Genomic DNA, 27125 nt, shown 5'->3' on the forward strand with positions numbered 1-27125 from the left:
ACTGTTAATTGTTGTTGATTTGCTGGACGTGCATCTTTCGAAAGGAGTTTTGCTTTAGGTGTTTGTTGCTTTACTAAAACCTCGTGGATCTCCAAATGCACTCTTCAGTGAGGAACACTTTTTTTAATATTTTGAAACTTAACATTTTAGGTCAGTGTGCAATTCCACGAAAGTAGTTACTATTTAGATGCATGTGATCTCTCTTGTATTTGCTGCTGAGCCTTTGTGCCACAAGGTCCCTCATAAGATTATATGGTAGCTCTCAATGTGTTTTTTCCTGTATATCTTGATTTTAAAAAGACAATGATTGATTTTCTGTACTTCTCAGTTAAGTAACGGGTTGATTGAAATCATTTTAAAAGCATTTTGGGAGAGAGAAATCTAGCATGAATTTGGGACACAAGCTCTGAGAATTTCAAAAGCTTTTCTGGAGGTTTAGAAAGCTTAATTCCAGTGAATGCATTCATGAGCTCCCACACTTCTATATAAATATATATCTTTTTCAATTGCTTTGAGGATTTTTTTCATATCACCTGCCAAAATTGTTTAAGAAAAATATATTTCTGTGGAAGTAAATTTTGAAATGAACTCCAGCATTCACCTTAGGAACAAATACAATATTCTGTCTCCTTGTAAACTTTTAACCAAGTAAATACTGTTAAGAAACACTTGCTCTACCTACCCTCTTTAGAAACATATTCAAAATGCACATACTATACCTAACAGTTACCCATATTGCACAATTTGTGGTACAAGCTTTTGTTCTGTTATTTCTACATTATTTTATGACTTCCCTACAAATCAGTACAAGCTGCCACTGAACTTAGAAATCATTGTATCACATTAGACAACAGAAGACCCTGAAGCAGATTTAAGGAATCGGTAACCCCTACTTGAATCATACATCATTTATTTTCTGTTCCTCTTCTCAAAAGTAGCATAGCTATTTGTTCTTCAGTCACTCTACTTCTGTACTGCTCGTGAACATGTAATAACAAAGCTTTGCAAACTGTGGAGTTATTGATATTGATAATTTAAGTGACTACTCTAAAATCAGTGGATAGCAGTTTTAGGAAACAATTTCTGAGAATGACAGCCTTTGTGTTTTCCTGGCCTCTCTAATAATCCTGCCCATCATTAACCGGGATGAATAGAGATACAAAGTACTATATTAGAAATGTTCCTGGGCATATTTTTAATTAAGGAGAGGGAGTTGCGGGGGTCGGGTGGGCGGGGAGAACATTTGGTTTGTGTTTGGGTTGTCTTGGTTTGACATTTTAGACAAGTCTTCACATCAGCCTGCAAAAGTTGAACTAACTAGATGTTGACTAATACTGTAACATCTTAAAATTTCTCTCCCCCCCACCTCTCCACACACACACACATACACACACACACCATGAAAGCCGTAATAATTATTGGCATCTAAAGAATGGCTTAGTGGTCAGTAGAAGACAGTCTGTTGAAGTATCTGTTGGTAAGATTAGAAGAACAGAGGCTGGGGGAGGCTGTGTGTGGGTTTTAATGGATGATTAAATCTGGGGAGGTTGATCTCCTTTCATGCTGTGGATGTTGAGTGCTGCAGTCACGCCTCTCACTGCCAGCCGACACTAGGATGATAATCAGTCACTATGAAAACTCATTAACTCCACAGCAATGAGTCCTCCACTGCTCAAGCTTGGTGCTGTTCTCAGTACCATGGCAATGATCTCTAACTGGATGTCCCAAACTCTCCCATCTCTGGTAGGACTAAATACCACCAGACTATCCACTTCAGATACTCTAGTAAGTAGCTCTGATGTGTTATAAGCCATCTTCATGCTGAACTGATATTTTAAGGGACCACAAATGCTATGGTTTAAGTTGCCTTTTTGTAAATCTCTCTTAAAGCTATTAATCTTTATGCTGGAACTGACTGCATGCTTCTGTCTGGACACTTCAAACTGCACAGCTTTTGTGAGGATGCTACAGACTTACTATACAAGAGAAACTTTTTGAAAAATAGCCTCATTAAGTATTTAAGAACAAATGGCTTCATTTTTTTAGTATGAAATGTTTAAAATATCTAAGAAAATACTTGTTTCTTTAGCTTAGATTTGTTTCCATATTTATTGTTCCAGAAAATATATACTGATGTATTATAGAATAAGATAACTGAAAAGAAACCTACAGTCTATCTTACTCTGTAGCATTGCCACAGAGTTTCTTTTCTTAATTTGCAGAACAGTCAAGCAAAGGAATGTCTTTTAAAAAGAAAAGAAAATAGGTACTTTTCAGTTTGACCACAGGACTCTTATGCAGGCTGATTAGGAAATAATGGAGATGATGAATTAGTAGTTAGGTTAGTTAAAATCTTCCAGTACTTGTATTTGATGTTCATATGTCAGTAAATTTTAACACAACATACAGTAGTCTCTGTTTACGTAGAACTAAAGAAAAAAAGTGTTATTAATGCTTTCTCTGAATTTCTACATGTAATCTAAAAATTAGATTCATATTTCAATCGGACAGGTGAACTCAAGGACCTTTACAGTAGCATTTGTAGAAGAGCAAATGGAGTTGGAACAAAATGTATTCTACCAAATATTTGAGAAATCCTATCTGTGTAATTTCAGTGTAAATGAAATCAGAGTAGAACAGCTTACTATTCTCAGAACTGAATTTCAGTTGTAGCTAAAAGTGATTAATTAACTGATCAATATTTAATTATCTGATTGTATGTGGGTAGGAAAAAAATATTGCATACAAAGTTTTTAATACTGTTACTTTTAAATTCATTGTATTGTTATCCTAAAGAAATGAGTTTTTGTTTTAGTACAACACCATGTTATGGGGGAATGGGGAAATCCTGAATTTTTCTTAAAATATAACTAATTTTCACACTGAACTATATGGGGCATGTCTCTAATTCCTACCGACACCCACAAGTCAGATGGGTTCCTTCATCCAAGTATACATTTGTGCTTGACTAGTTGACGGGGAGACACACACACACACACATTTATTTGCAGGATCAGATCCTGAGCTAGTGTAAATTGACATCTCCCTTGACTTCAGTGAAGTTCTGTTGATTTTAAACCCACTGAGGCTCTGGACCATATCATGTATGCATTGTCATTATTTTTAACAACACTGCTTGCTCTTATTAAGATGGAGCAACCATGCTTGTTTCATGCTTTAGTGAGCTGTGAGGTAATAGAAGTGTCAGTGAAGCTAGCACACAGGAATAAAAGCCTTATATCCAAAGCAGAACAGCCTTGTAACATTCATAGGTGGAAAAAAATCATATTCTGTAGCATATCATAGTCAAGAGAATTTCTTCTGCTTTTTCCATCTTGTTATCCATCTTCTTATTTCTATGGCATGTAATTTCTAAAATACGGCATTATGAGATAAGGCCCTATATGCCGTGAATTCAGTACTAACCCTTGACACCTGCGCATATATTGCCAACATATCTTCAGAAATCCACCAACATACATTCATGAGCAATCGGCAGTTCAAACTGAATCTTGTTATGTATAAAACTTTCCACACAAAATTTGAAAAATTGTACATTTTATACAAGAGAGACAGGAACAAAAACTCCTCATCTCCTGTATATTTAATGATTTCTTTTCACCTGAGCTGAAAAAGACTATTATAAAAGGGGAAAGATAGGACCAAATTCTCTGCTGGAATAACTGTTGAAGTCAGTGGAGTTATACCAGAAGAAAATCTGGCCCATAATGTTTATACACAACTAGTCATAGGAATTATATGTATTTCAATGACATGCATTTGCCCAGACAGTGGTGACAATGAACACAGCTATAATATTCTTATTGAAATATCTGGTAGTGTAAAGGAAAAAGAAACCTTTTGGACCTGAGTACTGGAATTCTATAGCACAGCTGCCTTTATTCCAAGATAACATGAAATATTAGCTTTTGCAGGGGCTCCTTTCTCTTTTCATAAGATTGTTAAGAACTAACATGAATATTTTTGTTTCTCCTCTTTGAGGCTTGGTTATTTCTTTTCTCATCCGCTTACTAAGACCTGTCAGTGGTAAGCCTGCATTTGGGGTTTGGATTTAACATCTTTCATAAGATGTTGATGCCTTCTAGCGCCTTCTCTGGGAAGCAGAGCAACTTCTGCTGGAGGGTGGGATTAAATGAGAAAGAACAAAAAAATAATAAAATAAAAGCGCAGATGTGTGTAAAAATCACACTCACAGTCACAGAGATAGATAGATAGATAGATACTTCCATCCATACCCTCTCATGACAGCAATTTCTTTCCTACTGAATGAAAGAATCCTGGAAAAACAGAATACAGTAAAGCAATGGAGCCTAAATGTAGAGTAATATATCATCATTCATGTAAGCATGGATAAACAATCACAATGCACTTCTAGTATGTGCCTGAGGGTTTCTCATTGTGAGATATACATCACAAGTGTAGAACAAAAAGAACAGGAGTACTTGTGGCACCTTAGAGACTAGCCAATTTATTCATTTATTTAATCTCTAAGGTGCCACAAGTACTCCTGTTCTTTTTGTGGATACAGACTAATACGCCTGCTACTCTGAAAAGTGTAGAACACTTCATTTTTAAAAAATCGAATGGCAAATGGTTTTATGATTGTACAAGTGTCTCTTCATCTAACACCACATGGTAAGGAAATTTGTCCCTGGGTAAACATGCTTTTTGTCAGGAAATGAGATTGAAATGTGTGGTTTCAGCAGAACATATACAGCACTGTTTGGACAATACAACCCGAATTACATCCTTTTTACTATAGACTGGGCATGATTCTGGTGTCTCATCATTTTACACTGGTGAAACTTCATTAACATGAATGGAGTAACTCCTGAGTTATACCAGTATCAGCTCTCAATTAAGCTCAAAGATTGCAGTGTATCTGTACATTAGGGGTAAGAATTCCTGTGCCTCAGAAGGGATAGGAGCTAACATTGGGTTCTACAGATAGTCCTAAACTTTGACATAAACTTGGTTGCAGTACTGCTACATGACATCAATATCTGGGTATGAGGACTATGGAAAATCATAGAAGCCACCAACCTAAAATTAGCTAACATTGTAAGGGTTAACTGCTTTGACAAGCATAAATTGTTCAAGCTTACAATTTTACTTGCTATTCAAAACCAGTTTAAATTGTCCCTGCAGCTGTAATTTTGTTTAGATTTTATTGTTCACCATCTCTGTTCAACTAGATTCCCTGTGCCCTAAAAAAATAAAGGTTAGAAGAACATCATAAAACTGGCATGATTTAGCAATGAACCTTAGATAAGTCTTTCTAGCAAACCCTAAAGCAAGTTCAGCTGTCCTCCATTTACCATCCCTTTAAATTATAGGCTTTTATTTTCCTAGCAAAACAGGGGAATATTACAGTTTTGATCTTTCAATTAACTCTACAGAAGGAGAGGTCACTGCTTTCTTCAGTGACCCCAGCAGAAATCCTTTGGAAGAAAAGAGGTGGTTCTATTCTCTTGCATTAAGATGACATGCAGAGAAGAATCACCAGGGAATACTCTTTCACCTTTTATTCTAAACTCATTCTAGAGAGATACTGTATCTGCCCTGTAGTGATGAACTATGCAATAGCTGACTGTACTTAGGCCAGTAAGCATCAATATTAATGCTTGCCAGTTTTAATAATTACTGTTTGCACTGATGTTAACTAAGTTTTTATAATATAACTGGTGGCTCACATACACTGTGCCAAAATGAAATTATTCTGGTGGCAGCCATTAGCCTCTGAGCTTTGAAATCAAGTAGCCAAAATTGTATATGTTAGATATAAAAAGAAGAATGCATAATTTTATCTTGACTAGTCATCTCTAAAACCAATACTCAAGAACATTAATTCTATTAACAGATTTAATTCTATCATCTGAAATTCCTTCATCGTCAAGATTCTTTTATTTCCTTCTTTCATCTTGACCTCTGTAAATTTCTGTACATCTTGTTAAATGCATGTCAACCAACTCTTTCAATCATCTTTCAAAGATTTAGGGAAACTGGCAGATAGAGCTTGGGGATGTTGGTCACCACTGAAAAAAAAACCATAAAAGACTAGGAGAATTTTTGAGTTTTACCATGACTGCTGAAAGCAGAATGTGCTAGGAATTTCCAGCATACATTACAGTCTTAATGACTAAATTTGTTCCCTTTCATCTAAACTAAACAGATTCTTTGCTGTACTTCCCTGAGGCTTCTCTGTTGCTATTGGTGTTTATAGCTATGTAACTGCAAGGCTGTTTTTGGTGTACTGCACCTTTAAAAGTAAAGTGGGCCCTCTCTAACTTGTTTTTAGGCCTGAGAGTTGGTCAGCATGGATGCTGTTACTGTGCTTTCTCATGGGGACTTTATATTTGTTCCTTTCTATCTTGTTATTTTCTTTCAAGTAAAAGTCATCCAGTAAGAAAGGACATATTTGTTCTTTGTTCATGGAAAACTATAACACCCTATCCACAAAGAATGAAATCAATGAACTTGTGTTGAATCATAAGTAGAAAACTGTTCTCATCCAGACTGAATATGATGATAATTAAGCAGGGCTGTCAAATATTTCTAAATAACTATTAACAAGGAGTCAGGTATAATGGAAAACTTTGGAAAAATGAAAAATTATCAATCATCCATTAAGGGGGTAATAAAAGATAATTAAAAGGAAGATCATTGTGAACACATATGGTATGTAACTGTGCAAGCATATTTTCTTAAGTTTAATTCGTGTGTGTGTGTCTGTCTGTCTACATAGAGCTATTTTGTTTTAAGAATTTGAAAAACCAAAAAGTCATTCATGAATATCAGCTATTTCACTCCCTTTGCATTTGCTTATTATTGTTTTATTACTATAGACTCAAATTAGCCCCAAAGAAGGATGGCAAGTGTATAGTTCAGCCCAAGACCCAGATGGCCGATGCATTTGTACTGTAGTTGCACCAGAGCAAAATTTATGTTCAAGAGACGCCAAAAGCAGACAACTTAGACAACTGCTAGAGAAGGTAAGTCTCCCAAATGTATCCCTTCTTTTTGTCCACTAAGACTTCCATAGTAATCTGCTCCTTTCCCTCTTTAAAATAATAAATACAGCATTCAATGATTACCTATCAATGTTATTTCTCTATTTCCCCTTCCCAGTTTTCCACCACTAACCACACTTCATCTGGTTTCTTTACAACACAGCTCTGCTGACCTGAGTCATTGATCCAGCAGCTTAATGCTGCATTTTCTCTCATTTCTGCCTCCCAGATTTCTTTTTTTAAGAGAACCAAGTAAATGCCATATTGCTGAAGATGGGATCAGCAAAGATTACCGTGCTGAACCTTCTAAGCATAAAAGGGAGGTTGTTGGCAGGGTATCCTTCATAATGTAATGTATAGTAAATGCAATGAGATGTGTAATGTATATAAAGGAAGATGGTTTCTGTGTAACTTTGGAGCTGTGATGTACCCTGCATCCATACACACCCCTCCCCACATTTGAACTTGAACAGCTCATCTTAGAGATGCTGTATGTCAAACAAAGATACCTGAGTGACAAAGTTTGGAGTCTAACTGAGTTTTTGGGAAGCCAAGTGGAAAGAGGTCTCGGAGGGAATCCCAACAGGAGCTACACCAGCAGCTGGAACAAAAGACAAGGATCAAACCCAAGAAAAGTTTAGAGAACTGCTGTCAAACCTATACTAACACTATGTCTACACTCTGGACATTACAGTGGGACAGCTGTACCACTTCAGCTGTGCTGCTGTAAGGTCTCATATGTAGCCACTCTTTGCCAGCAAGAGAGAGCTCTCCTGCCGTCATAATTAAACCACTCCCAACAAGTGATGTTAGCTATGTTGGCAGAAGAACCTCTCCTGCTGACACAGTGCTGTCCACACCAGCACTTTTGTCTATGCAACTTATGTCGGTCAGGGGTGTGGACTTCATTCTCCAGAGCTTTTACTCTGGCATGTTTCTCAAACATTAAAATACTCATAAATAAGGTTTTTAATCTTTTCTTTTTCTTTTTGAAGTCCACAGCACCAACCCTCTCACAACTAGCCCTTTGATAATTTGGGGTCTTCTATATGGAGGCTTAAGCTCTACAAATTATTTTTTTTCACTAGATGATGGCAAATGTGGGTACAAACAATCATTTTACTACATCAATAAAGCCACATATTGCTGTTTATTACAGTTTCTGTGGGAAAGTGGCTTCTGGCAAAGTGAAACATTTCAAGTTTTATCATAGCTCTGAAAGGATTTATTTTGTTGGCTTCAGTGATTAGAAAGAACATAAAAGAAGACAAAAATATGGATTTATTCCATTAACAGTACTTTCTAACAAAAATGTATATGGCTAATTATTGCTAGTTAATCTACACTGCTATCAACACTATTTTTAAGGTATTTTTAATGAGGTGGTAGGTTAAGTAAAATCAAACTGTATCAGATCCACAATATGTTACAGGATTGTAATAACCAGATGCAGTATGATACAGTCGTCATCACAATGGGGTGCCAACTGAAACTATGGATAACACCTCAAAGGTTATATATGTTAGTGTACGGAAGGAATATCACCCTTTTCTCCCACCTCCATTAGACTGGCTGGACAAAAGGGGTTTTGCCTGAGCAAGTTGTGAGTAAGATCTTTAAGATTGGGCCTAATATTTTCTAGTGGTACTTCCCCCTCCCCCATTTACTGTGCATGAGTTAAAGTTAATTTTGGCATAAAATTATTGCACATGCAAAACTCTCTGAAAAAACAACAACAAAATATTCTACTTCAGCTTCATGTCTGGAAATGTGTCACCTCTTCCCACATTTTTTGTCTGATTTTTATAAAGTTAACACTGATGAAAGATACATAAAGTACACACAAATTAAAGGTGTCCTTGTCTTAAAGATGGGAATGGGCTGTCTTTTGTTCTACATATGCTCAGTCAGTTACTTGAAACTCATTTCTTTTAATCTTTCAGTGATTTTTTTCTATTAATGATTTACAGTTGAATAGATGTATTTTAATTCTACTGATAAAACTATAAACAATCACATATCCTACAGTCTGGCCACCTGTTACATTGCTGAATTTTATAATAAAATCTCAAATGTAAAAACTTCTCCAACTCTCAACCCATCCTCTCCTCAAATGGCTGGAGGAAAAGTGCCTTGCAGCATATCCTGAAGGATAACAGATCTGGAAGTGATTTCCAAAGCTCATGATCATGAAGGATATCCTGCCAGCAACCTCCCTTTTATACTAAGAAGGGTCAGCACGGTTGTCATAAATATAAAGGGAAGGATAAACCCCTTTGAAATCCCTCCTGGCCAGGGGAAAGCTCCTCTCACCTATAAAGGGTTAAGAAGCTAAAGGTAACCTCGCTGGCACCTGACCAAAATGACCAATGAGGAGACAAGATACTTTCAAAAGCTGGGAGGAGGGAGAGAAACAAAGGGTCTGTGTCTGTCTGTATGCTGCGTTTGCCAGGGACAGAACAGGAATGGAGTCTTAGAACTTTTAGTAAGTAATCTAGCTAGGTATGTGTTAGATTATGATTTCTTTAAATGGCTGAGAAAAGAATTGTGCTGAATAGAATAACTATTTCAGTCTGTGTATCTTTTTTGTAACTTAAGGTTTTGCCTAGAGGGGTTCTCTATGTTTTTGAATCTAATTACCTTGTAAGATATCTACCATCCTGATTTTACAGGGGGGATTTCTTTATTTCTATTTACTTCTATTTTTTATTAAAAGTCTTCTTGTAAAAAACTGAATGCTTTTTCATTGTTCTCAGATCCAAGGGTTTGGGTCTGTGGTCACCTATGCAAATTGGTGAGGCTTTTTATCCAACATTTCCCAGGAAAGTGGGGGGTGTAAGTGTTGGGAGGATTGTTCATTGTTCTTAAGATCCAAGGGTCTGGGTCTGTAGTCACCTAGGCAAATTGGTGAGGCTTTTTACCAAACCTTGTCCAGGAAGTGGGGTGCAGGGTTTTGGGAAGTATTTTGGGGGGAAAGACGCGTCCAAACAGCTCTTCCCCAGTAACCAGTATTAGTTTGGTGGTGGTAGCGGCCAGTCTAAGGACAACGGGGGGAATATTTTGTACCTTGGGGAAGTTTTGACCTAAGCTGGTAAAGATAAGCTTAGGAGGTTTTTTTCATGCAGGTCCCCACATCTGTACCCTAGAGTTCAGAGTGGGGGAGGAACCTTGACATGGTGGCATAGTGGTGGGATTAACCTGAAATCATTTTGAGATCCAGTTGAGATTTTTTTTTAACTAGAAATACAGATTTTAAAAAGGAATTTTTTGTTCCTTTGGAAAGGAAGTCCAGAAAGCAGCTTTGAAACTGAAAGCAGCTTGGTTTTTCTCTGCTTTGTGGCCAAGCAGAGACAAAAGGGGATTATCTTTGTGAATTGCAGGTTCTCTTTGCCTGGAGGCAGGGTACTTAACTCCTGCAAGGAAATTCACAGTCTTCCAACCCAGAGGTTTTTTTTTCTTTTCTTCCTAAAAGTAAATAGGGGGTGTGTGTTCTACCCATTTGCTTTTTCTTTGGGCTGGGTAAGCAGGTTTCCAAGTAGTTGGAGGTTTTTTGCTTTAATTTGGGCCCAGAGCAGAGACAAGGGAATTGTCTTTTTCTGTAGGCTGACAGTCACTATCAGAGAATAGGTATTCTATTCCAGCACAGCAAAATTTTACAGCCACGTTTTGTTTGTTATTTCTAAACCTCGGGTGTAAAGTTAGTTAAAAACAGAGAGGTTAGAATGGCAAAATCCGCGGCTCGACTACAGCTCGAATTAGCCAAATTTCAGGCTGAGGAAAGACAAAGGGAACATGAAAGACAGATAGAACTCCTGTGGCTGAAGAAGGAACAAGAAAGGGAGGCAGAACAACACCAAGTGGCTGCTCACAGGAGAGCTATGGAAGCGAGGGACAAAGAACTGGAGGAGAAGGAAAAAGAGAGGAAGTATGTGGAGGAGATGGAGAAGATAAAGGCTCAGCAGAATATCCCAACAAACCCTAGTAATCCTTCTCCAAGTACCACTTCCCATCCCAGAAAGTTCCCCACCTACAAGGCAGGTGATGATACTGAGGCCTTCTTAGAAAAGTTCGAAAGGGCCTGCCTTGGGTACAACATCTCTACTGACCAATATATGGTAGAGCTGAGGCCGCAGCTCAGTGGACCCTTAGCTGAGGTGGCAGATGAAATACCTAAAGAACACATGAACAAGTATGAACTGTTTAAATCCAAGGTGAGAGTCAGAATGGGGATAACTCCCGAGCAGTCTCGTCGGAGGTTCAGAGCCCTAAGGTGGAAACCAGACATGTCATTTACCCGACATGCCTACCACATTGTGAAACATTGGGATGCCTGGATATCAGGAGCAAGTGTTGAATCTCCAGTAAATTTGCCCTTCCTAATGCAAATGGAACAATTCTTAGAGGGTGTTCCTGAGGAAATAGAAAGATACATCCTAGATGGGAAACCCAAAACTGTAATTGAGGCAGGAGAGATTGGAGCCAGATGGGTGGAGGTGGCAGAGAAGAAGAAAACTGGTCGCAGTTGGAGCAGAGACCAGAAGGGACCACCCCAGACCACACCCTATTACCGGGGGCCGCCCAAAGCCCCACCTACCTCCCAAAGAACCCTCCAGACCCCTTATCGTCCCACCACCCCGTTCTCCAGCAACCCTCCTCGCCCCAGTGACCCGTCAGCTGGACGATGTTTTAAGTGTAACGAGCTGGGGCATGTAAAGGCCAACTGCCCCAAGAACCCCAACAGATTACAGTTCATTGCACCGGAATCACACCAGAGGTCCACAGGCCCAGATACCTCCCAGATACCCTTGGAGCGGAGGGAAACTGTGAGTGTGGGCGGGAAGAAGGTCACCGCGTGGAGGGACACCGGAGCACAAATGTCAGCTATCCATGCTTCCTTAGTGGACCCCAATTTAATCAACCCAGAGATCCAAGTGACGATTCAACCCTTCAAGTCCAACTCTTTCAATTTGCCTACAGCCAAGTTGCCTGTCCAGTACAAGGGCTGGTCAGGAATGTGGACTTTTGCAGTCTATGATGATTATCCCATCCCCATGCTGTTGGGGGAGGACTTGGCCAATCATGTGAAGCAGGCCAAGAGGGTGGGAATGGTCACCCGCAGCCAGGCTAAACAAGCCGTGAGGCCTAGCTCTATTCCGGAAACTTCTATCAGGACCCAGTCAGAGGTGATGGACCCGGACCCCAGGCCAATGTCTGCAACAGCAGTAGTGGATCCAGTCCCAGAGACCCAGACGGAACCAGTGCTAGAACCAGAACCAGCCGAACAACCAACACCAGACCCCGTGTCAGCACTGAATCCAGTACTTGCAACCTCAACACCAGAGGGCCCCACCGAACCTGAACTGGCAGCAGCCGATAACCCTACACAAGAGGCTCAGCCGGAGCCTGAATCCCAACATAGTGCACCAGCGGAGAGCGGTTCACAGTCAACAGAAACAGCTCCATCCCCTATATCGCTTCCAGAGGGACCAAGCCTAGGTCCACAATCCCATGAGGAACTGATGTTTCCAGCATCAAGGGAACAGTTCCAGACCGAACAGGAAGCAGATGAAAGCCTCCAGAGAGCTTGGACGGCGGCACGGAGCAACCCACTGCCTCTCAGCTCTTCTAATCGATCCAGGTTTGTTGTAGAAAGAGGACTTTTATACAAGGAAACTCTTTCTGGTGGACACCAGGAAGACTGGCATCCTCAGAGACAGTTGGTAGTTCCAACTAAATACCGGGCCAAGCTCTTGAGCTTAGCCCATGATCACCCTAGTGGCCATGCTGGGGTGAACAGGACCAAAGACCGTTTGGGGGGATCATTCCACTGGGAGGGAATGGGCAAGGATGTTTCTACCTATGTCCAGTCTTGTGAGGTGTGCCAAAGAGTGGGAAAACCCCAAGACCAGGTCAAAGCCCCTCTCCAGCCACTCCCCATCATTGAAGTTCCATTTCAGCGAGTAGCTGTGGATATTCTGGGTCCTTTTCCGAAAAAGACACCCAGAGGAAAGCAGTACATACTGACTTTCATGGATTTTGCCACCCGATGGCCGGAAGCAGTAGCTCTAAGCAACACCAGGGCTAAAAGTGTGTGCCAGGCACTAGCAGACATATTTGCCAGGGTAGGTTGGCCCTCCGACATCCTCACAGATGCAGGGACTAATTTCCTGGCAGGAACTATGGAAAACCTTTGGGAAGCTCATGGGGTAAATCACTTGGTTGCCACTCCTTACCACCATCAAACAAATGGCATGGTGGAGAAGTTTAATGGAACTTTGGGGGCCATGATATGTAAATTTGTAAATGAGCACTCCAATGATTGGGACCTAGTGTTGCAGCAGTTGCTTTTTGCCTACAGAGCTGTACCACATCCCAGTTTAGGGTTTTCCCCATTTGAACTTGTATATGGCCGTGAGGTTAAGGGGCCATTGCAGTTGGTGAAGCAGCAATGGGAGGGATTTACACCTTCTCCAGGAACTAACATTCTGGACTTTGTAACCAACCTACAAAACACCCTCCGAACCTCTTTAGCCCTTGCTAGAGAAAACTTACAGGATGCTCAAAAAGAGCAAAAAGCCTGGTATGATAAACATGCCAGAGAGCGTTCCTTCAAAGTAGGAGACCAGGTCATGGTCTTAAAGGCGCTCCAGGCCCATAAAATGGAAGCATCGTGGGAAGGGCCATTCACGGTCCAGGAGCGCCTGGGAGCTGTTAATTATCTCATAGCATTCCCCACCTCCAACCGGAAGCCTAAGGTGTACCATATTAATTCTCTAAAGCCCTTTTATTCCAGAGAATTAAAGGTTTGTCAGTTTACAGCCCAGGGAGGAGACGATGCTGAGTGGCCTGAAGGTGTCTACTACGAAGGGAAAAGTGCTGGTGGTGTGGAAGAGGTGAACCTCTCCATCACCCTTGGGCGTATGCAGCGACAGCAGATCCAGGAGCTGTGCACTAGCTACGCGCCAACGTTCTCAGCCACCCCAGGACTGACTGAACGGGCATACCACTCCACTGACACAGGTAATGCTCACCCAATTAGGGTCCAACCTTACCGGGTGTCTCCTCAAGCTAAAACTGCTATAGAACGGGAGATCCAGGATATGTTACAGATGGGGGTAATCCGCCCCTCTGAAAGTGCATGGGCATCTCCAGTGGTTCTAGTTCCCAAACCAGATGGGGAAATACGTTTTTGCATGGACTACCGTAAGCTAAATGCTGTAACTCGCCCAGACAACTATCCAATGCCACGCACAGATGAACTATTAGAGAAACTGGGACGGGCCCAGTTCATCTCTACCTTGGACTTAACCAAGGGGTACTGGCAGGTACCGCTAGATGAATCTGCCAAGGAAAGGTCAGCCTTCATCACACATCTCGGGCTGTATGAATTTAATGTACTCCCTTTCGGGCTGCGAAATGCACCCGCCACTTTCCAAAGACTTGTAGATGGTCTCCTAGCGGGATTAGGAGAATATGCAGTCGCCTACCTTGATGACGTGGCCATATTTTTGGATTCCTGGGCAGACCACCTGGAACATCTACAAAAAGTCCTTGAGCGCATAAGGGAGGCAGGACTAACTGTTAAGGCTAAGAAGTGTCAAATAGGCCTAAACAGAGTGACTTACCTTGGACACCAGGTGGGTCAAGGAACTATCAGCCCCCTACAGGCCAAAGTGGATGCTATCCAAAAGTGGCCTGTCCCAAAGTCAAAGAAACAGGTTCAATCCTTCTTAGGCTTGGCCGGTTATTACAGACGATTTGTACCGCACTACAGCCAAATCGCTGCCCCACTGACAGACCTAACCAAAAAGAAACAGCCAAATGCTGTTCAGTGGACCGGAAAGTGTCAGAAGGCCTTTAACAAGCTTAAAGCGACACTCATGTCTGACCCTGTACTAAGGGCCCCAGACTTTGACAAACCGTTCCTAGTAACCACAGATGCGTCCGAGCGTGGTGTGGGAGCAGTTTTAATGCAGAAAGGACCTGATCAAGAATTCCACCCTGTAGTGTTTCTCAGCAAAAAACTGTCTGAGAGGGAAAGCAACTGGTCAGTCACTGAAAAAGAATGTTACGCCATTGTCTACGCTCTGGAAAAGCTACGCCCATATGTTTGGGGACAGCGTTTCCACCTGCAAACCGACCATGCTGCACTGAAGTGGCTTCACACCGTCAAGGAAACTAACAAAAACCTTCTTCGGTGGAGTTTAGCTCTCCAAGATTTTGATTTCGACGTCCAACACATCTCAGGAGCTTCTAACAAAGTGGCTGATGCACTCTCCCATGAAAGTTTCCCAGAATCAACTGGTTAAAATCGTCCTTGAGATGTGGAAAATATTGTTAGTCTTTATGTACTTGGTAGTATATTTAGAGATGCATGTGTCTTATTAACTCTGTTTTTCCTAGAGCTCCAGGAAGAAATCCCAGCCAGTGTTACACCCTAGCTGAGATTTGGGGGGCGTGTCATAAATATAGGGAAGGATAAACCCCTTTGAAATCCCTCCTGGCCAGGGGAAAGCTCCTCTCACCTGTAAAGGGTTAAGAAGCTAAAGGTAACCTCGCTGGCACCTGACCAAAATGACCAATGAGGAGACAAGATACTTTCAAAAGCTGGGAGGAGGGAGAGAAACAAAGGGTCTGTGTCTGTCTGTATGCTGCGTTTGCCAGGGACAGAACAGGAATGGAGTCTTAGAACTTTTAGTAAGTAATCTAGCTAGGTATGTGTTAGATTATGATTTCTTTAAATGGCTGAGAAAAGCATTGTGCTGAATAGAATAACTATTTCTGTCTGTGTATCTTTTTTGTAACTTAAGGTTTTGCCTAGAGGGGTTCTCTATGTTTTTGAATCTAATTACCCTGTAAGATATCTACCATCCTGATTTTACAGGGAGGATTTCTTTATTTCTATTTACTTCTATTTTTTATTAAAAGTCTTCTTGTAAAAAACTGAATGCTTTTTCATTGTTCTCAGATCCAAGGGTTTGGGTCTGTGGTCACCTATGCAAATTGGTGAGGCTTTTTATCCAACATTTCCCAGGAAAGTGGGGGTGCAAGTGTTGGGAGGATTGTTCATTGTTCTTAAGATCCAAGGGTCTGGGTCTGTAGTCACCTAGGCAAATTGGTGAGGCTTTTTACCAAACCTTGTCCAGGAAGTGGGGTGCAGGGTTTTGGGAAGTATTTTGGGGGGAAAGACGCGTCCAAACAGCTCTTCCCCAGTAACCAGTATTAGTTTGGTGGTGGTAGCGGCCAGTCTAAGGACAACGGGGGGAATATTTTGTACCTTGGGGAAGTTTTGACCTAAGCTGGTAAAGATAAGCTTAGGAGGTTTTTTTCATGCAGGTCTCCACATCTGTACCCTAGAGTTCAGAGTGGGGGAGGAACCTTGACAACGGTAATCTTTGCTGATCCCATCTTCAGCAATATGGCATTGAAAGAGGCAAGTAGGATAGTCCAAGTCATTTAGAGCTTAACAGCCTTTAACCTGCTAGGTGAGCACTCTGGCCCTGATCCAACAAAGCATTTGAGCATATGCCTAACTGTAAGCACAAGTCCAATGGGACTGTTCACATGCTTAAAACTGAGCCCATGCTTAAGAGCTTTGCTGGATTGAAATCTGTTGTAGAGGCATCTAGGAATGCCTCTACAATAGATAGAGAATCCATGGACCAGGACCCCCTTGTATTAGGCACAGTACAAACCACAGAACAAAAAGACAGTCCCGGCTCCAAAGAAGTTACAGTCTAAGGAATGTACTAATAGTAATAATGTTGGTGTCAATTTAATAAATCTTATTATCTGTATCAGAGTTAGGAAATATTTCTGAAGCATGCATAGGTAACTTTGAGTAAAGATATTTATAGTTAAAGTAGGCCTCGATGTATAACGAAAAAAGTTCAAAGCTTTTTTAACACACACTAGCATTTTACAGGCTCAATCCTGGTTCTGTTGAAGTCAGCTGGTATTTTGCCATTAACTTCAATGGGAGCAGGATCAAGCCCTAAGATATGGTATTTTGCTGACTTACCAAAAACAGTGGCGTAGTCCTCCTGAAAATTTAAAAATCTAGTTTGAGTAAATGTCACTCTTAAGCCCAAGACCATGTTTTTCCAAAGCACTGACATTTAAACTAGTGCATCACTAGAGTGTAAAATATTGGCTCTTCAAAGCTTGTATTCATATTTATCAAAAGCCCAAGTTGTACATATCTCTTAAAGGAGACCCACTGGCCCTGCTCCTGATCTCTCTTGCACTGATTTCACACTCAAGTAACTTCACTGACTTCCGTAGAATTATTCCTGATTTTCATTTATGTGAAGGATCAGAATCATGCCCATTCTCTTTAATAGAGTAGTACAATGTTCCGGGCAAAATGATTGCTTCTAAGAGCCACATGCTGTATACAGAGCACTTGAAAAAATTCAGCAAGTGCTGCATTATATAGTACAAACTCTGTCTGGGTGGCAGCATGCATTTCATTTGCTAAGTATAAGTTCAGATCCTTGATGAAGCTTGACAAATTTAAATTCAAGATCAAAACTTTACCCCATTCTTCCTCCACACACCCCAAATCTTCTATAAATTGGATTAAGTAGTGAAGTGGCATGGAGTTATAAGTTAACTCAGGTCAATATCCCATTTTCCTGAGTTATTGAATACTTACATTCTTTTGTTCGGGAATGTTGAATCACAAACCTCCTTTATGATTCCTTGCCCTGAACAGTTCTTCCCCTTGCTGAATTGTCACAAAACTCAGTGCACAGTTTTCTTTTTTAAGGTATTATACGATGGGTAAAGACATTGGGCCAAATCCCTCTAATTTATAGTGGAACAATCCCATTTATTTCAGTGGGATTACATGTGTGACCAAGGCCAAACTGCGGCCCACTTTCTGTATCGTTGTACAGTTATGAATTCAAAGCTCCACTGAGGTAAACAATGGCTAACAATTCAAGCATTGACAGAGGCATGACATTTTATCATTTGACATTTACCTACACATACAAGAAAAAGAAAAACAGAGTGCAGCCAGTGTTCTTCTTTAACAGGTTCAGAATATGTCCCAATCTATTGAAGTTTTAAACCTACGGACGCAGAGGGATTTCCAGTATGTTTTAAAAATGGAAACACAAATGAAAGGGCTGAAGGCTAAGTTTCGGCAAATTGAAGATGATCGGAAGACATTAATGACAAAGCATTTTCAAGTAAGTTTTATTTTAATAATAATTTTGAAAGCCTGCTGCAAGCTATGCACTAAAAAGCAATGCATGAACTGCTAAGATCTCAGCTTGAAAAGCTTATACAAAAGCAATGTTGAAAAGGAACCACAATATAACCTCTTTTATTATGATAATCACTTTATTCAGTTTAACTGTAATAAGGAGTGACCATTAATTATTAAGACGTTAGAGAAATGTCAGTATAAACAGAATCCTATTTTACTGTGTCAATGTGCAGTTCATATTGAGAGATTTATATGCAGTCAAGCACTGGTGATAAATGAGGAAGCCAGGGAATTAATAGCAAATGACCAGAGGGTTTTGTACTTTTACAGTTGTCTGACATTTTGTAGAACTGAAAAGAAGAAAGATCATAATGAGTGAAGTTATTATAATTGGTACTTAATAGCATTAAGATCTAAAAGTTTCTGATTAGAGATTGGGGGAGTTAGTTATTCGGGGTGTTCCCCCTCCCCTCTCTAATCCACATGTGCTATAAGAAAAAATGTTCATGTTAAATTTCCTAGTAATTTTTCACTGAACAAAAACTTTAGCCACCCTATCTGCTATGAAATCTAGTTGCTAGAGGTTAGAAATAGCTATTGTCTATTCTTAGGAAGCCATCTGGACTATACTAAGGAGACAATGTTACAGACATATAGTATTGCAGGTACTGGGCCCTAATGAGGGAGAGTTTTGAGTGTGCAAGGAATGCAAAATAGGGTCCATTAAATATATCCCAAGGATGCACATTTTATTCTGTCTTTTGGAGGTGCTCATGATAGCTGAAACATGAAAGCATAGGCTTAAATTTTCAAAAGGAGTGGCACCTGAGTGGCATCTGCTTGTTCAGAGGTACTGAGCACTGAACAGCTCCCATTGGTTTCAGTAATTAATTATACTAATAACCATACTCTCCAAGTGATCTCTTACTTATTATTCTCAGTTTAGCTGAAAGTCTGAGTATAATTCTGCTCAGCCAGTTTCAGCTTCATGAAAGTTTTCACCTTTACCCCTTGTAATGTTATTTGCCATAACACCACATTGTGTTGTGCCATTATATATTTTGAATTATTGTTATTTTTTTTTCCAGAGGAACAAAATACCAGAATTTGAAGGTCCAATTTGGCTGTCAAAGGCAACAACCTGTTGTACTACTCCAACCTTTTAAATATTCGATATTTGTATTGGCTGGACATTCAGCTTCAGTTTGACAGTTTGCCAGGAGACTAAAACAGACAGACAGACAGACAATCAAATTAAAGAGTAATTGAAATGTCAAAATAATACTGTCTTTCGGAATTTTGACTGACTAAAATTTTGGTACTGTACGTCATTCCTGAGACACAAAAAATTGTCAGTTTGCCTGTCCTTGATACCCCCACATTGCTCCTATTAATACTGGTGGGAGTTATGTGGCAAATCAAAGGAGAAATAAGCTCAAAAATGGTGCAATTTCCTGCTTTTATTGCAATGTGAATTCATTCTTGTAATAATAGATTTAAGAGATTTAAGGATTCAATAAAATCAAAAGAATCATTATAGTTACAGTGATCACAAAATCTTCACTTCCTTTAGTGACGTGATAAGATGCTCCAACTAAGAAGTTAATTTAAAAATGAAACACCAAAGGTAGTACAGTTCTGTAATTCTACCCATTGAAATTTCTTAGGGCTTGATCCTGTTCTCACTGAAATCAGTCACAGTGTTCCTATTTACTTCAATGGATGCAAAACTGGGCTCACACATTAAAATCTTTGGGGCAGAGAAAGTTTTTAATGTGTGTTTTAAATTGCTGTAAGTTTATGTTGCTGTATGCATAGTTTTCAGTAATAATAAAATAAACTCTCCTCAATGTCTCTGTTGCCTTTGACAGTGTCACCGATCCACTTTCTCTTGCTTGGGCTTCCATTACACTCTTCCCTGATTTCCTTTCTACAATTAACAGATGATGCTGAAGTAATCAGCCTTCTCTTCTGTCTTGTGATGTTCTCCAGGATTCTAACCTTGGTCTCCTCATTTTTCCCCTTTATGCTTTCCTCCGGGTGATCTCATCTGCTCCCAAGACCTCTGTTATCTCTGTTCTGGCAACTGTCAAACCTATATCTCCATCACTTTTTCTCCCTCTTCTGTCCAGGCTTGCATCTCCTCCTCTCTCTCTCTCTCTCTCATGGAAGTCCTGCTGTTTCCTTAAATTATCAATGGAATTATAAAACATCTACATGTACATCATCTGAAAAGGATAAACCCACTTCCATAAAAGAAAAATCTCTAATCTGCTAGAATTCTTTCAGGGTATCTACATGTTAGTGGCTGAACAAGAGCCAGTTGCCGTAATGTATTAAGACTCATTTTAACAAACTCCCTGGCAAAAGATATTAAGTGCATTACAGTTATAGGACAAGTGATAAATAGCCATTATGGATTAGAAATAGCTAAAAGACAAACATTCAATAAATGGGGATAAATGGTCGATTTTCAACATGGCAAAAGTTTAAGTAGGGGTTGTCTGGGAAAGAGAAAGAATGATGAGGTTGCAAAATTTGCAGATGACATACAATTATTTAAGTTAGTTAAAGCTAGAGAAGAATTTGAGGAAGTTCAGAGGCATCTAACAAAACTAGTTGATTGGGCAGTGAAAAATCACTAAAGACAAATGCACGTTGGCCAATATAATTTGAATCTCTCATATAATTGTTGGGATCTAAATTTAACTCTAACCACTTAGGGGAAAGAAAGACCTAGACATTACTGTGAACAGATCCATGAAAATGTCTGCTCAGAGTGCAGTGGCAGTCAAAAAAAGTAAATAAAATATTAATATTTATAAAAATTAAATAGAAAATCAGTGACAATATAATGTCACTGTTTCAGTGCTGTATCCTCACCTAGAACTGTGGGTCAGTCCTGGTCACCTTTTCTCCAGAAAAATATAGTCAACAGGAGTTTTGTATCACGTGCAGGGAAAGACGGGTCTCAGGAGATTTGTTTCCAATCTTTTAAAAATGAATTTTGTACTTTCAGTAGAAATTGAATATTCTCTTTTACATTTTATCCAACACATACTGTTGAATTTGCTAGACTTTCATGATACACTAGTAATGGATCTGAAACTAAAATCAATAAGAATATTAAAGTCATTTTATTAATCAGTTCAAAATATTATATTAAAGAGTGTTAGGGGACTGAACTCTTTAAGCTGCTCTAATGCCCAGTTGACTGCTTTTTGCAGGAGTTGAAGGAAAAGATGGATGAGCTGTTACCATTGATCCCAGTTCTGGAACAGTATAAAATGGATGCCAAGTTAATCACCCAGTTCAAGGAGGAAATTAGGAATCTGTCTGCAGTTCTCACCGGGATTCAGGAAGAAATTGGTGCCTATGACTATGAGGAACTACACCAGAGGGTGCTCAGTTTAGAAACCAGACTTCGAGACTGCATGAAAAAACTCAGTAAGTTAACCATTACATGGCATATTTTGTCCCTAAGTTATATATTTTAGAGCTTTGATGTAGAAACATAAAATCCTCTATTTTTCAGCTCTTTGACACACTGGAACAGATTCTGATCTCTGTTACACTAATGTGTATCAAGAGTGACTTCACTGAAGTCAACTGTTATGTTACTCTAGATTTCCACCAGTATTATTTAAATTAGACTCTGACCCATTGTTAACAGAAAGAGTTAAGATGCAGAATTATAAGGGATGGCAACTTGGAAATCCTAGGGACGGGGGGTCTTAGGATTGAATTGCTCATGAGCTTGTTAATGGAATGCAAAGATTGTTTCCTCTCTCACACTAGTTGTAATATAACTCAGGCCAGGATTGCCATCCAGGTGCTTTTTGGTGGCCAGTGTGATATATGTTGGCGGTCTCTGTCCAGCGTCCAATGGAGAGATATCCACATGACAAAAACCATCATCAAAATTTAAATCTTGGTTTGAAGTTTACAAATGGCCAGTTCAGAAAATGACCTCTCAGACTGTATTACCTTTGGGCCTCTAATACTAATAGGTTAGGTGTGATCCACTGATGAGCAGCATAATGAAATTAGCACTGTTATCAGCTACTTTAGCGGAAATAAGGTATTGGTGACAGCACAGCTTTGTGTTTTTCTAGCAATGCCATAACCTTCCTGTGTGACTTTGGGAAAGTCTCAGTTTTGGATGCCCAGTCGTTGGCTTCAGTGGGTGCTTAGGGAAATTAGGGACTAGTTGTCTAATATTGGGCACCCAAAATTAGAGGCCTTTTTTGCAAATGTCATCCTGAACAGGGGATAATTAATTCTTCTCTACCTCAGAGGCATGTTCTGAGGATTTAAAGGCCCTGGCCTGCTCCAATTAAAGTAACTGACAAAACACTTTGAGATACTTGGCTGGAAGGTACTGTTTAGGAGCCAAGAATTATTATTTATTGAAAGTCTTTGCCTTCCACTTCTCTCAGTCTGACCCCTTTTATGAGAACTAACAATTCACTATGAAAAAACATTAAACACTTAAAAATAGAACTCAGGCTTATGATAGGTTTCTCAATTATCAAATCTTGGGTGTGGACTTTTATAGGCGGTGGGTGGCATCTGAAATATGAAAGAGGTGCTGCCTATTATAGAAGATGTACATTTTTGACGTAATGGAAAAAGACAGAAAAAGTCATCTAGACTGGGTTAACCTCTTCAATTATTTATTTTCAGCTTCTTCTTTTTACACATCTGTGATGGGCAAAAATACATGAAAGATTTCCTCAGACAGAAATCTCTTATGAGCCAATTCTCCCCCTCAATACATACACATAATAGCATGTTATTACACTGACAGAACATGTACATGTGCAGTCAAGGGAAAACAGATGCTTTGCTATGCAGCGGCAAGCAAGAAATTTGGTTGAAATAGCGACTTGTCTTGATAGTTAATGTTCTGAAGCAATATTAAGGAGAAAAAATTGGCATTCCATATTTTTCAGTCATCTTGTTTTCATTTTTTTGTGGTGAATCTCTGTAACATAAATCAATGAATTGATTGCACAATGGGAGGTATTCTGAATATCAGAATCATCCTTGTTATAGTTATGTAGTCTTTCCTACAGGTTCCTCCCACACCTTTTACTTCCCTTCTAATTATTTTCCTAGGTCAAATCCCTTCTCTTAACTCTCTTCCCATGAGTTCTTCCCTAACATACAATTCTTCCTTTCTTTCTTGACCAATAAAGAAGTCTCTGGGGACGAACTTTTTTTTTTTTTTTGTATTGGCAATTGAAGGGGAAGAAGTTCTATCAAATAAAAGTAGCAAATACACACACCATCACCACATTGAACTAAAAATCATACCCTACTGCTAGTATCTGTATGCAAGTTGGATGAAACTGCACTACAGGATCAGAAAGCCCCCTCTTATCTGTGCGTGCGCATTCTCTCTCTCTGTCTCTCAGAAATTCATCTCCAGATTGATTCTGAATCCAAACTCTGCAACTCAGTTATCTCCCTATATAGATACAATTGTATGATTTCCCCAGGGCTCCTTTTCCCTCTGCTTACTGCCAGGATCCCATGTCTTTCTCTGTTTTTAGGGTTCTTTCTTGTTTTCCTCTCCACCTCCCTGGACCTATGTCTCTGCAGCCCTCTTTCTTCTTTAGCCATGTAACAATCACATATTCTCCTAGTCCACAGGCAACTACATTTTGAGCCTCAATAATATGATGATGCCAGACAATAACACTAGTAAGGCTTTACCATCGAATGTTTTCATATTAGGGCCTATGGTGTGCCTGCATGCTTAAGGAGTTTAAAGGGGGTTTCTGGCTAACTACTGAAAGGATTTCAGCCTTCTTAAATCCTAATGCAGAATTGTCTTTGCTCCAATGGGGGTAATTCTCAGAGGTCCAGGTGCTCAGAAAAGGCTGAGAAAAGCATAGCACAGCTCAGGTGGCTTTTGAGCTCCCCTATTCCTGGACTGGCTGTGTTCCTGGCAAGTCCCCACATGCAAGTTAGAGCAGCCTGAAATCAGCTTAAAGTTAATCTTGCTGTATATAGCCCCAAGAGGCTGATACAGCATCTGGGGATCAGGGGGCAAAAGGAAACTCCAGCTATCGCCCATTTCACCCCAGTCGTGCCCATTGCACTGAAGGGCTATGCCTACTCCACACCACTTGAGGATCCTTCTGCGCTTAGGACCAGAATCCTCTGGCCGTGTAGGACAGAACAGCAACACTGTACCCAGGATCTGGGCTTGAATCATTGCAGAGTTTTTGTTGAATCTTGCAGTATAGCTATCTAACCAGCACATGTAATGGCTTTTTTTCCCTCTTCTTTTCCCTAGCAGGTGTTTTCCAGTAATATAACTGTTATATTATGCATTATTTATACAGTTCTAGCCACTTAAAAGTAATTTTCCATCTGCACTGGCAACCCTTGCAACATTCATTAACATACAGTGAGCAGTCATTTCACTTTCACTGAGATTTAATGATTTCCACAGCCATTGTGAAGAGTGAAACTTGTTCCTTCTCCTTAGAATAGGAAAATGTCACTTTGCAGCAGTTGATAAATATAGCCTACATTTTCAGAAGTGTGCATGCAGTTTAGCATACGCATGACTTGTGTGCATACATTTTGTTGTCTGCGTATAAAAGGGTGTGTGTGCTTGCATGCATTTGTGTGTGCAAATCCTCAGCTGGCACGCATGCAAGTCAGATACACACAAGAAAATGTAGGCCTTAATGTACTGCACATAATGTGCTGTACATAGGGACAATTTTTACTCTAGTAATACACTGCTTTCCTATGATTTATCACCTTCATTTAATCAGCTACTGTGCATTAACGCTATTTAGTAGTGACAGATTTTTAAAAATAAGATTAGTCTAGTAAATCAATATTCTCTCAGACAACAGTTGCCTATGAAATATGAAATAAACTATTAGACTGGATACATGCTGGACTCATTTCCAGCTTCTTATACAGCAAGGTCAAGGGAAAATTTGACATTGATATTTTTGCTTGGGGCCAGGAAAGTGTGATACCATATTCAACAAAGAAATCCCATCATATTGATCACAAAAGAGATGGTAACATTGGCAAAGGATTCTTTTATTGATAATAGTGATTCTTTGTATGGTACAATTCCTGTAGATTCTGAGGAGCTTTACAAACACTAAGCTGTACAGCCTTCTGTGAGGGAGGTAAGCATGATTATCCCCATTTTATAGATGAGGAAACCAAACAAAGAAGGTAAGTGACTACACCACAGATTACACAATGAGTCAGTGACAAAGCTCAAAATAGAACCAGGAATTTAAACTCCCAGTGGTAGGCTTTAACCACTAGACCATCGTATTTCCCAGTTTGGGGCTAAGTAGGATAATAGATACATAAACTCTAAGTAAAGGGTGAGTTCAGTCTCTAGCTCTTCATTTTGCAGTGTAGTCCCATAACAAATTTTATCCTAAGGAAGGATACAAAAGAAGTAAAGCATCTGGAAACTGCTTGTGCACACACTGAAAAGTGGACTCACTTCCCTCTACCCTGTTCATTACCCATAATAATTCAGGTCAGTGTTTAGTATCTAAATAAATACCTGAAACACTCTGCATATAAAAGCCCGATCGACTGTGTTTGAGACAGAAAAAGGAAAATCTCATAACTAGGTACTAGCAGAGTTCAATAGATAAATATTTATTAATTAACCAAGAAAACTTCTATTCTGTCCTTGTACTAAATGTATTCGGCTCATTTTCTTTCAGCAATACATCTAAAAAGTAACCTTACTTAAAATTAAAAATGACTTATATGATCATTACAGTGGGATTGTTTTGTTTTGTGGTATATGGTATAACTTGTAATCTTCAGGGTAAACACTAGTCATCACAGAGATTGTGGGGATATATTAGCATTGGCTACCCACACCTATGTGTACCCTCAAAACAGCCACATGCTCAATGGTCTTCCCAGCCTCCCCCACATGTTCTAGTGACATACAGAATAGGTGCTGGCAATGTCTCATCACCCCATGGACAGTTCTGGAAGGCATTCTGCTTTTCAGGATTCCCTAGCATGCAGGGATAGTGCATCCACTTCTACACTCCTTCATGGGTAGTATACACTCCTCATCCCGTACCCTGATCCTCTTCTTAAACCAGCATAAATCATGACCAGCTGTAATGAAGTCTATGGAGTAACACTAGTACAAGAAGGGAATCAGGCCACAAACACCCATGAGATGGTGCACTGTACTCCTTATACAGTCACATTTAGTGAACAAACATTAAAAGGCTTGGCTGTTCAGTTAGGATAACCTTTGGGATTTTCAAATGCGCTCAGCATGGGCCTTGCTGTTTCCATTGAAATCAATTAAAGTTTTTCCAGTTGAAGCAGATTTAGACCAATACTCAGTGTTTTAGAAAAATCTCACCCTGAAAATCTGCTGTTATCTAAACCTATCTGGATATCTTTGTTCTGAAAAAAGTACTGCAAATCTATCAAACAAGCTCTCACAAGAATGTTCCAAAATTTTCTCTTCTTTGCTGGGATGGAAGTACATAAAACCTTCCTTTCTCACTATCATCTGGTATTTCTGCTTATGAGGAAACTGAAGGGCTGAGATGTAGTATAGTCAAAAGGTTATATACCATGACAAGAGTTATTTCTACATTGTCACACTGTTCTTCTGACAGAAAAAAAGGAGCTTTTGGCCCTGAAAAATAATCTGTGGGCTGTTTACATTTCTTAGCCACTGCTACTATTGTAGAAAATTCACGTGGCAGATTGTTTCTTTGCTTCACTGATCTTTCCCAGCTATATTTCTGAATTCACAGCTATATCACAAATAGACACAGGATAAATCTGTGATGCAAAAAATCCTGTATTATTATGGTATTACTATTAGTCAC

General features: G+C 39.7%; 1 protein-coding gene across 7 annotated transcripts in view; it reads left to right on the top strand.

Annotated features, from left to right (window-relative positions):
* OLFM3 (olfactomedin 3) overlaps positions 1-27125 on the top strand; it is a 132127-nt gene that overhangs the window by 96909 nt on the left and 8093 nt on the right. For 6 of the 7 annotated variants that reach the window (XM_048861760.2, XM_048861761.2, XM_048861764.2 and 3 more), the window contains 3 exons: positions 6867-7013; positions 18074-18229; positions 21477-21696. In XM_048861760.2, coding sequence (XP_048717717.1) covers positions 6867-7013; positions 18074-18229; positions 21477-21696 — 523 coding nt within the window. Of the gene's footprint in view, positions 1-1641; positions 1786-6866; positions 7014-18073; positions 18230-21476; positions 21697-27125 lie in introns of those variants that run through there. The other variant, XM_048861759.2, reaches the window with a different exon arrangement.

The sequence above is a fragment of the Caretta caretta genome, chromosome 8, assembly GCF_965140235.1.
Source record: "Caretta caretta isolate rCarCar2 chromosome 8, rCarCar1.hap1, whole genome shotgun sequence".
NCBI classification, from domain to species: Eukaryota; Metazoa; Chordata; order Testudines; family Cheloniidae; genus Caretta; species Caretta caretta.